This window comes from Periplaneta americana, chromosome 7 (genome assembly GCF_040183065.1).
Source record: "Periplaneta americana isolate PAMFEO1 chromosome 7, P.americana_PAMFEO1_priV1, whole genome shotgun sequence".
In the NCBI taxonomy this organism is placed as follows: domain Eukaryota; kingdom Metazoa; phylum Arthropoda; class Insecta; order Blattodea; family Blattidae; genus Periplaneta; species Periplaneta americana.
This window is the reverse complement of record NC_091123.1, coordinates 42,554,923-42,567,585: the sequence shown is the minus strand read 5'-3', so window position 1 is coordinate 42,567,585 and position 12,663 is coordinate 42,554,923. Positions and strand designations below refer to the sequence as shown.

Sequence of the window (12,663 nt, the reverse complement as noted above, 5' to 3'; positions counted from 1 at the left end):
CAATGCACTTCTTTCCTATAGTAGGGCATTCATTCATCCCATTGGACCAGGTATTTTGGAAACCTAGAAAAAGAGTTTATTTCCTTTGAAAATCGAGATGAGTAGGCCTATTTGAAAATTATCGAAAGGTATGAAAAAATAACACATCTAGAAGAAGACTATCCTGTAAAAGATTGGAAGATGTGTGCAGACGATTTTCTTAAAAACTCATTTCCAATTTCAGAAGTCGAAGAACATTTCTATCACAAGAAGCGAAAGGAATAAATCTGCCTCAGTCCGAAGAGAGCTTTTCTACAATTTTGAAATGGGGAACTCTGATATTCCAAACAGCTAAGCTCAAGGATATTAAAATACTGGTACTTCTTGTCTTTCATTTTGGGAAAGCATGGACAATAATTCTGATTTGAAGTTCTACGTTAGTGTCTTTGCGGTACAGAATCCTGAATCTCAGAGTTTGGATGCAGAGGCAGATGATGCTCCTTTGGATTTTGAGTTAATGGAAGGTGATGAAACGGATATAGCCTAAATCCCTCGTGTGGTAGCACTTTAAAAGGATTTCTTTTATAGTTTAACATGACTGTACTCAGTAAAATATTTCTATGTCCATGCATAACTTGTATTTTTTTAATGTTCGCCATATAAGTTGCCTACAATATTAATGTAGCTGATTTTACAATGTAAAACAAAATAAAATTAGAGCTGCAAAACCTGCAAAGGAAGCTTATTCTCTTATATTAAGGTACGAGAGCCATTTTCCTATATAATGCACAGGTTCGCAGAACTGTGAAGTGGATGATGCAACACCAATGAAAATTACGTCATCCACTTCACAGTTCTGACAACCTGTGCATTATTTATGAAATGACTTTCGTATTTCAGAGCTTTATTAGTATATTACAAATTTTAATTTTTGAAATGTAAAGGTATAGACACATTTAATCTATCAAAAATTCCAAAAATTAAAATTTTAGAGTTCTGGGGTGGTATTCATAGACATTTTGCAGCACGCGCTACAAGCATACTAAGCTAGCCCCGGCTATCCACTGGTTACTAGTACAGAATTCAAATCATATCCTATCGCTAACACTGGTTTATGAATACGAAAAACGCTGATACTACACCGAAAGCCCGCGCTAAAAATGTCTATGAATACGGCCCTTAATGACTGAGACTGATGCATTGAAACGTGTTTTATTTACATGACAACAGTTTTGTATTTACAAACAAGAAATACAAAATGATAACTATAATGGACTGATACAGCAACATTACATGAAACAAACTCTCATTTAGTTCAATTAGATATGTTTGGAAATTTGTAGACTATTTACATAGAAGTTTGGAAATGGTCATGTATTTTATACTTTGGTTTTGCAATTAACCCCTTTGAATAAAAAGTTAGAACATGTGTAATTCCATATGTCTGCCTTAAGTTAAATGCATTTAAAGTTAGTATATAAGGAATGTACAATAATTAATAAGTAAACATCATAATTATTCACAAAGAAAACATTTGAATGATACGTCTTCGAGAGTACACAAGCCAGCAATGAACATTACATAAGGTTTAGAAAACATAAGTACAAAAAATTATATACAGTTACCACAAATTGTAGAATCAAAGTGACCATAGATTTAAACATGTTTGTCACATCTTATAGGTGGATGTATTTTTTTTTAATAACGAAGTTCAATGTAAATATTGTTAATAGAAGAAGATTATATTAGCACTTTCTATAAATAAAATTCATAAGTAGGTGCTAATAATATAATTAATTGATGTTCTGCTACTTACATATTGTACAATAATTTACAAACTGGAGTATTTGTCGATTCTTTAAGATACAACACAATTTAAGTCATTGATGACGACATCAGAGCATGTATTTGAGAGTCTTCCTTTACGTCTTTTTTGTCTTCAAGGGGCTCAATAACTTCTCTAGTTTGTAGGAAACACTCTATGTGTAAGTATATTAAGCATTTAGGAACTTAGTATGCTGTATACACTACCATTTCCATTTTTTTCATGTGTGAATAGTTTTATATTTACAGAAAATGAGCTGTACAACTAGCTAGTAGGCTACTCAAATTATTCTATATGACAGAAGCTTCATTCTACTCCTTTCAGGCATTACATACAGGAACCAAACCCAATAATTGCTTCTTCTGCCATTAGTTACTCATTATTCACAATAAAATAAGCTTTTTACACCAGTCAGTTGCTAGAAAATATTTCAGTTTTTGGTGATTTCTTAAAAATACTGCTTTTGAAATTAAATTTTCCGAGTAGTAAAATTGCTGGACAGTACGGCAGATTTTGTAGAAAGCACCAAGTTTTTAGTTTACTAGTTCATCAAATTTCTATGTACCAGTAACTTGAATTTTCACGTTTCTCTGGAGTGACAGATTTAAATTTAAATTAGACTAAGTTATAAAATTCAGAAGATGAAAATTGTGTGGAAGAAATATAAGACTTAAATTTTACAGGAAGCTGATAATTGAATATATGAATATTTTCAAAATATAATTTAAAATATTTCTCGTGTCATTGAATAATAAAATTATATCATATTAATACAGTTTTAATATCCCACTGTTCAGCACAGGACATCATTGAGTGCACAGCTACGTACTTTTTAAAAATAAAATACAATAAAATGGAACATTTTCAGCATTAATTTAAATTGATTAGGTCTATACAGGAAATTAAATTTTTGAGAATTAATTCGAACACTCTACTTTCCTACCCAACCCCTACATAGATAACTTCCTAATACTTTAACAGCTCTGCATGGTTATTCAGAATGGAGTTACCTTTTTACTTCCCATTGCATTGTTGTAAGTTTACTTCTGTCTCTGTTAAATAAAATAAAATACAAACATATATTAATTATATCAAATATTGAGTACCGGTAACTTGTTCGTGAGTTACATCATGGGCATCCTTTTATTAACTTTTATTCATTTCTGAGAAATATTAGAAAATTTGAAGTATCTTGTATTATTCCAATGTACTGTACGTACTTGATATGTAAATGATCCAGATAATGTGGTTGTGAGGAAGCATTTAATAAGTTACGACAGTAAGAAGATGTGAAATTGTTCCGAAATAGGTTACAATGTTTTCATAATACAGAACATCTGAAAGTTACTTACATTGTTATGATTTATTCTTGTTTTACTTCTGCATTTAGACACGATTTTTAAGTGTTAATAATAAAGACTTTTGCTGAACTAAAAATAAGCTTCAAAACAAACATTGAAACAGTTGGTTTGTTAACTACACTGAAGATTTCTCACGTCTAAACCACAGAATGTTTAATAGGTAATTTAATAGAATATTTCTATCACAGTTAAATTAACTGAAGACTAACATTTCCAGTGATTTCGATTTTAATTCGATGGTGTTGGGGTAAAGAGGGTTAAGTCATTTTTTGTGCAAATGGAGTTTTGTTCCCCAGGTGATTACACAAGCTAAATTCTACAAGTGGGTGTGCAAAAAAAAAAAAAAACAAAATAATACTAACATTTGTTGTTTTATTTGTGTAGAAAATTATTTGCAATAAGGGTTCGACGTTTAATTTTTATTTATCTGAAAACTCATTTTTATGACTTATCTCCCTTTACCCAAACACCATCAAATTGTTCTACAACAAGGCAACTTACTGTGCAAACATTCTTCAACAGCTAATACGTTATTTGTGTATATATTATGTTTAAATTTTATATAATCAATTGAGACTATTACAATGGTTAGCACCTAAAATTTCGTGTGCATGATATGTTGTGTCGAGCCAACTTCATGACCCTCTTATGCATAATATAGGTAATGTGATGTGGAGTGATGTATTTTCTATTACACATTGAGTAATCCGTATTTATTCTTCTATTAATGAGGTAGCAATAGCGAGATAATGTTCTTTTTCTTCTTTATTACAAAAGCACCATACTAAAACGAAGGTACACACTTTGATATTTATGTAGGTTGAATGTTGCATAAGAGTGGATGGACCAGAGGCATAGGAGTGAAGACAGAAAATTGTCAACATAAATCACACGGATTACCTTGATTTCTATAATTAAACTTTTATTGTAGGAAATTTAAATGAAGTAATTAGGCCCTACTGCTCACTCTCTAGTCTCTGGTTTCTTGTGAGGGAAAGGAAGGTTGGGTAAAGGAACTTTTTTTTTAAGTGTACCTCATTATTCAGCAACGCGTGTGTATAGATAATCTTTGGTAATTTCATGGTATGGCGACTTAATCACTCTGTTTCTAACATTATAGGCTGCAATGACTTGATATTTATATTGGAAAAATGGTTTTCTTTTTTTTTTTCTCTCCTCTTTTTAGAGATTTCATTTGCTTTCTCAGTTGCATTAAGTTATTAATATCATCCCTTACTCTCCAAGTGAATATTTTATTTACCAGTATTTTGGCGATTGTTAAAATAATAAGAATACATCAATCTCAACCTATTACCAATTCCTTGCTTTTCGAATTCATTAATAATTTTTAATCATATTACTAGAACTAAAATAAAAGGGTCCATTTCTAAGATGAAACTTGAACCTAATGGAACATTCCTGACATTACACTGGGGGTCTCCCAAACTAAAATTATTTAAATTATTGAAATAGTATAGTTATATATAATAGAAGTAATATAATACAGTTATATGAATACTTTTTAATGTTTGGGTAAAATTAATAAAATCGGTTAAAAACCATACATGTTTCGGAGGTATGCTCCTCCATCTTCAGTGGTAGTACCACGACGCTGGTACAGATGTTCGACCGCGTAACGTAGCTTAAGGAAGAAACATTAAAAAGTGTTCATATAACTGTATTATATTACTTCTATTATATATAACTATCTTACTCATGAACACTGTTGCATCTGACCTAACTTATGTAATTTAAACTGAAATAGTATAGTTGCAGTAATCATGACTCGTATTAGTCACCTTATTACTCGTTTTTCATCTCTTGTACCCATTTTATAGTATAGACTTATAGAAATGCTTTCATATGTCAAAATGCTCCTTTTATATCTAATTCTTAACTAGTTATTTTAGAATTTAGAAGAGAATATTTATAGTCAATTTGACATAACCTTCGAAACTAATTAAAATCATAATACTAAGCGAGATAGCTGGTCTTTACAGTCTCCAAATCACAAGACGTTTATTGTTTTGTATAAATAACTTTTTTTATTTGGTCATAAATTCACTAAGTTCGAGAACTTCTAACCTACAGCACTTTTCAGGAAGGTACATAATATAGTAGTAATATTTTCCTTCAATTTGTTTTCAGTAGTTGTGAACAGTTATTCATTTAAATTTCCATAGTGGCAATCGATGTAATGTATTTTTTTTCTACACCAGAAGTTTTGTGGTGTGGAAAATTGGTAAAATTAAATGTGAAGTACGAATACAACGGGAAATCTTGCAGTATTAACTTGGTTTTCCTGCATAGAAAATACATATCCGGATTGTCAAATTTTATTACTATTACTATCCCAAATACATTTGGTTATGTAATTACATATATTGATATGACTAGTTCATTGTAAAATGAAAAATGACATATGTTGTTATAACATTATTTTTAATTAATTCAGTCTGCATTAAAATTAATGTATACCGGTAACCTATACTTTGTAAGTTTCAGTGTGTACAATTAACACTAAAATTGTATTCTGTACAGATACATACCTACACTTTACACTTCGACTTGTGATTAATAAAAGAGATAAATTGGCTATTCTTTTTTTTTACACGCTATTCACTAGGAACAAATTAAACTGCTCTTATGTAAAGATGTGTCTATTGAATTGTTCATGGCTATCCGATCACTTTTTGTTAACAAGTTCCTTTCTTACATTCGACTTATAGTGATGAGTCCAGAAATTTAAATGCGGAACAACTCAAAATAAAAATTCTTGTAATCAGACGTTTTAACATACAGCCTGTCTGATTTAACTTTTCATTGTTTCTTCTAAAATAAAAATAAGTCGAGAAAGTTATAGTTAGATCCAATTTAGAGTAAAATTACTTTTTGAACTATTTTTGCCAAAGAACTCGAGTTGAAATACCGATTTTTTTTTCCCAGTAACAATTTATTTATTATGCATTATGTGCTTACTTTCCGCAAAGATAGGTAGTGAATACGGTATGAACATTTGTCCAGTAGTTTAGGAGAAAGTATTCTTTATAGATTATTAACAGAGAATAGGATGATAATTTTGGAAATGGAGGTTGAAAATCTCCTCTGCATGTTTAATTCCCCATGAGTGTTATTGCTAGTAAAATATTCAGGATGGAGTACTATCCTATTGACACTGACTAGTGATTATCTCGATAGAACTCCCCCACAACGCTGGATTAGTCGTACAACAGTCGAAAACGAATCACTCACACTTTGGCCACCAAGAAGCCCGACTTAACACCCTGTGACTTTTCTCTATGGGGGTAATGAAGGACTGGGTTTTCGTTCCTGCTCTGCCTACTAATCTATATGACTTTAAATATCACATTAGAGCAGCTGTTGAAAATGTGGATGAGGATTTGTTACTAGATTTCTAGCAAGAATTCGATTATCGCGTTGATATATGCCATATTTATGTCGCACACATTTGTAAGCTGTTGAAAAAAGTGTCAAGAATGTAAGGTGATTTTCGATGTCGTAAACAGTTTTGGCCTTGAAACTTGTTGAAGTTTTCTATTTATTTTGTAATATTTCTGTATAAACGATCCCTATTATTAATTTGGGTCCAAGTATCATTAAACAGCTTTCTGCAGAGTGATTAATATGCATACTATGAGTTTCTGCTTGTAAATTATATTTTTGGTTGCACAATAGATTTTAATACAGACTAAATTAAGCAAACTTAAAGTAAAAAAAAAATCGTTTTATAATTTTATTCATTTTTAGCACTGTAGTAGCATCATATTAAATGATGCAGTGAAACAATTTGATAATAAATATTGAAAGCAAATTGAAGGATTACTGCTATTAATTTAATTTATTGGACAATGTATTACTATTTTTATACGGTCGTTGTTCCTATGCCAGTAAACAATTTGAAAGCATCTTGAAGAGGTTGATATTCATTTCACAAATCTCAATTGTATCGAAATGCACTTTCACACCAAAAGTTTAACTTTGTCACAACGCAGTTTGTTCACTCGCAAGGAATGTTTTTGGAGTTCACCTCATTGTTTCTGTGCGCTGTATGAAGCAACTCCTCAGAGAGACAATTCTCTACTTATAGTTTCATTCAGACTTAGAGAGGACATCGTGTAAGGAATATTTACAGTGCTTTATTTTTTCACGACACGATGCGAATATATAAGAGATCAACACGACGTGATTCCTTGCACTTAGAGTCCAGTTCGAGTTTAGCACCAGACAGGCTTCAGTTCGGGGTGGTGTTGGGATAGGGATACCTCGCCACACCTGGGGGATGCATGCTGGTGGCTGCTACAGAGTAGATAGAAGAGAGACTCGCCGCAGATGCTGCAGTTGCTGCTGCCGACGTCCAGCAGTAAGGAGGTGCGGGGAACGGTGATGTGGGTGGTACGACCCCAGGGGGTGGTGGGGGCAGTATCGAAGGAAGCTTTCCCGGGGAGTGATGGTGCGCAGGATACAGTGCCGCCCCGAGGTCGCTCTGGTGGTGGTGATATTTGGTGTAGCTCATCGTGGGATCTCCCCCGCTGTTACCTTGCGCCTGTGCCTGGCAGGCAGCCATGAGGCCGTGGAAGTCGAATTTGTAAGCATAGCGCTTGCCGTGTACTTTCGTCATAATGTTCTTGTCGTAGTAGTACCTGCGAAAATGGAGAAAAATCCATTAAGTACATAATTCCAATTTTATTAGAACAAACCACCACGTGGCTCATCGCTAGCTTGCCGTGGTTTATAAGTCAGGGAGCCCGGTTTCAAATCCCGAATTTATAATTTGTATTGGGCAAGCTCGTGGTTCAGGCAATAGAGGGGTTTCCTCTGGGTACTTCAATTCCCCTCTGACAAGGGCGGATCCAAGGGGGGATTAAGGGGATATATCCCCTCCCGAAATTTTAAGAAAAATACGAAACAAGAAACAAAAATAATATTAATTTTAATTCGTGAATATACATAGAAATTAGAGAGTTTTCCACGTAAATTCTCTTTGCTAAAGTGTTAAATTCCAAGAACTGCAGGAAGACAAACACAGCATTCTTACTTCAAGACAGAGAGTCATGAAGAGTATTTTAGGCTTTTAATTTTCCTTCTCTTATTAGACTATTTCATTAGTCAGCTCAAGGACAGGTTTTTAAATCATAAGGGAATCCTGAAGTCCATACAAACTTTTCTGTCTAAAAACATAATGCAAACATCAGATGAAGATTTAGAAACTGCTGTTGAGGCTATAGTAAATCAGTGGTTCAATGATGTTGATGCATCACCAGAGTCTTTCTTAAATGAATTGAAGATATTGAGAAGAAATTTCCTTGATCAGAAAAATCTTCACCTAATACCTACTGATTTTATATCATCTTTGAACAGGTGCAATGAAATTATTTTTCCCTGCACTCGCAAGGCGCTGAAACTTTTCTGCACGTTGCCTGTGACTACAGCAACACCAGAACGGTCATTCTCAACATTGCGGTATTTGAAGACTTACTTGAGGAGCACAATGGGAGCAGACAGATTAAATGGACTGGCCTTGATGTATATACATAAAAATGTAGCAATAAAAGCTCATGAAGTACTCGATGAAATGTCTAAGAAGCCTCGTCGCCTTCTTCTGTAAATGTCATTCTGTCATTGTTTTTGTATTGCAGTCATTGTAAATGTTAAAATTAAAAAAATTATGGTTTATTTAACAACGCTCGCAATTGCCGAGGTTATATCAGCGTCGCCGGTGTGCCGGAATTTTTTTTTTTCAGGACTTCTTTTACATGCCAGTAAATCGACTGATATGAGGTCTGTCGCGTATAAACACACTTAGGCTAAATGCCATCGAGCTAGGTTGGGGTAGAACCCGCAACTTCGAGCACAGAAGGCTATACCGACTACGCTACTCAGGCCAACTTGTAAATGTTTGTGACTCGGAAACAAATTGTGAGTATATAAACTTATTTCTCATTACTCCATTTTTACCATCTCCTCAAATCCCTCCCCGAAAAAAAATCCTGCGTCCGCCCCTGCCCTCTGACATATCATCATCATCATCATCATCATCATCATCATCATCATCATCATCATCATCATCATCATCATCATCATCAATTACGAGTGTAATGTAAATTCACATCCTGACTCTGACGAATTAATTGGTCTGCGCTTTTCAGCACTTAGCGAAATCTATGAGCCACTCTCGTATAGTTGGGCGAATAACGACATGTTAAGGGCATTGCATTGCACAAAAAAATAGAACAATCCTTCATGCCTTAGAATTAAGGGGACTCATACAGTAGCGATGCTGCAGATTGTAATCCTTTCACAAAATTTTAAATATCTCGGAGGTAATTCAATAAAACTTTCTCATTTTTGTACACAAATAAGTGGTATTTAGGCCTCTCATTTGGCAACAATAAATGTATAATCATCATAATAGCTCATTATTTATATTTAATAAAATTTAAAGGAAATAATTTGTTCCTATTTTTTAAACTAAAAACATGATACTTCTTGAACTAATTATTCTTATTATAACTTATTAATTTTGAGCAGCATGCCTTTAACTATCACTATAATTCGATTCTCACTCTAGCGTCAATGAGCTCGTTCATTGGCTGAGAAACAGTCGCGTGGGATTATCAATCGAGTTGCTGCCTCCAGACGGGCCTCATGGCTAGAGAAAGCTAATTATGAAATAATTAACGGGAAGGCTCTGCATTGTTAAATTTAAATTTGGGGAGTAGGTTATAGAGACGGAAATAAAAATAAATATCAACTTTTTATTTAAAATTCCAAATGTAAGTTACCGTACTTTCAATTTTCTACTCATGCTCACAATAACAATCTAGTCCACTGTTAATAGGCCTACTGTTTGCATTCGTTGAATTATAAAAACAGTAAACGAATGGAAAGCCAGCGATGCGATGGTACACTTTTCTTCTTATATCGATCTAGGCTTAGGCTATATGGTCTGTGGTTTGTCAACTACGTGGTAACACGCGATAAAACAAAATAACATAGAATAGTTAGCCTCGGGTGAAAATGTGCCTGCTCCCTGTTTCCTCTCACTCAATTTCGAAATAATCGCACCGGTTTTCTTCGACCGCTATTACCCTGTGGGGCCACGAGTCTCTTTTATTAACTTCATAGACCTCGGGCATAAATGCTTGGAACGACGCGTTATGTAGAATTTGACCAGTGCTAACATAGACTAGTTCTAGTTGAAAACGAAGTATACTGTGTCAACGTACTGTATGCCTTTGAAATCTGATCTGTTGCTAATAAATGTTCGGTTCCGTAATAGGCCTACTCCACGTTTCTGAATTGGAGATAGGCCTATGTCCTACTGTATTGTAAATTATTACAGCAGCATTGTAGCAATGAATAGTATCGTAAACTATCATCTGTGTAATGAAAACATAGGACTAGGCTATTCCTTTCAATTCAATCGACGCTGCTATCAATGAAATACTATTAAACTATTAGCTATTGTTATTGCATGGGCCTACTATCTGTAAATTCGGTCTTGAAAATGGGGCAAAGGATTTTGACAAAATGGGGTGAATCGTTTTTTGGGGGGGGGAAGGGGGGGTGGCAGATCTCGGCTTTGAGCGGGCTAGTGGCGTGGTAGAGGGCTAGCATTGCATTCGGGAGGTCCGGGGTTCGATTCCAAGGGCCGGCAATCCTAACAGGTTTTTCATGGTTTCCTCAGTTATTTCCAGGCAAATGCCGGGATTGTACCTCTTGAAAGTCCGGCCATGGACGGCGATCCTTCCCTTAATCCTTTCATATGTGTGAGTGAATGCTGTGTAATGTCTTAAATGTTTGTGTTGTATCGGAGGCGGCCCTGGCACTGAGCTGATCCCTCATCCGGGGAGGCCCTCCATGTCCTTGTGTGGTTAATAAAGTATGTATGTGATCCAATAGATTAATTCCTCTCCCTACAGGTCGCGGCCCTGTAAGGCCCGTGTGGTGTGGGTTGTATAAATGAACCTAAAAGGGAGAGGTTAAACTAAGGTAAAGAAAGAAAGAAAGAAGGAAAGAAAGAAATGTCTCGGCTTTGGGAAAGCTCATTTAGGGAGTAATTAATAACCAGATTGATTTCTATAAACTAATAGGCCAAGAAATTCTTGTATAGGCCTATTTGTAAATTTATCTTGAAATCGGGGCTAAGGATATTGATAAAATTGAGTGAATTTACCGTTTTCGAGTGCGAGAAAGCGATTTAACTGGGATATCAACTTTGGGAAAACTCAATTAGGGAATGGACTAACTATAGGCCTATTAATTTCTACGAACTAATAAATAATTGTTGTATAATAACGTATTTGTAAATTTATCTTGGTAACGGGTCTAAGGATTTACTTCGAGGAAACTCATTTAAGGGGTTAAATAACCAAACTGATTTGTACGAACTAATAACCTATACTAATATAGTAAACATAATGAATACATTTACAACTCGAGCAAAAAAGCGATCCACGAACTAGTAATAGGCCTACATGAATGAATCTATTTTAACCCCTCGGCGCGCGTTCTCAGAGTCGCGATTTTGAATTGCCTGTGGAATTGCAATATGAAGAAAGAAAGCAGTGACAGTTACCCCGACAACATGAACGACTTTAACACCGCAGCCGAATAGCTACAGAATGTATAGGCTAAGTAAGGTTATCTGATTCGTCTTAATATTGACGGTTTTTACTCAGTAGGTATATCAATGGTGGTGGTGATGATGGTGAAATTTTATTAGAGTAACGAAAACATAGCCTATCTGTGCAGCGAACGAAGCTTTTTCGCGCATAAGTGAGACAGCTAAATAGGCCTAGGCCTATAGAGTCCTCCGTAGGCTTATATGACACCATGGGATGTAGCCTATAGAAATATTGCCTCCCACACGCGCCGAAGTTCAAAGGCGTTTATCGGGTGTTACATGCTTGCAGTTTAGATACTTCAGTCTTTATATGTGAGCTACAGAAGGGATTACTCATTCGTGCGTGTATTTTTATAATTGAGAATGGTGTGTTGTATATCCTATTATAAAACAATAGAACAAAACACAAAAACGGACTCTTACTATAGAAGCACACTGACGAACAATTAAGACAATCGACGTCATATCCTTTTGCTGCGGCGCATCCTGCTTAGAGTGACACCTGGCCGCAGAGATAGGCTATAGGGCCTAGGCTACTTATAGGCTAGATACCTTCCATACTCTAAAAATCATTACGTTTTTTCGAAAAAAAAAAGTTAAGAACATTGAAGACGTTTGGGAACTTAACGAAACTCGTACATGAGAAAACACTAGGTCTCCTAGACTCAATACAGTCGATGCCCACGAGGTTGGGTCACATTCCCAATTTAGATATTTTATAGTCGAACGGTAAGAATTAATGGAACATGGGAAGAGGCATGTATAAAGATCTTGAAGATAGTTTCTAATGGAAGTAGTCTACCCTAATTTTGGCATCTTCATATCCCGACTGTAAATTAGCCCATAAAAAA

At 34.8% G+C, this 12,663-nt stretch overlaps 1 protein-coding gene across 2 annotated transcripts in view; it reads right to left on the bottom strand.

Annotated features, from left to right (window-relative positions):
* Positions 1-1,175: 1,175 nt before the first annotated feature.
* The window catches only part of LOC138703069 (DNA-binding protein D-ETS-6-like), a 134,573-nt gene continuing 123,085 nt past the window's right edge, over positions 1,176-12,663 (bottom strand). Inside the window, exon 4 of one of the 2 annotated variants that reach the window (XM_069830624.1) lies at positions 1,176-7,826. In XM_069830624.1, coding sequence (XP_069686725.1) covers positions 7,418-7,826 — 409 coding nt within the window. In that variant the 3' untranslated portion in view covers positions 1,176-7,417. The remainder of the gene's footprint in view (positions 7,827-12,663) is intronic. The other variant, XM_069830625.1, reaches the window with a different exon arrangement.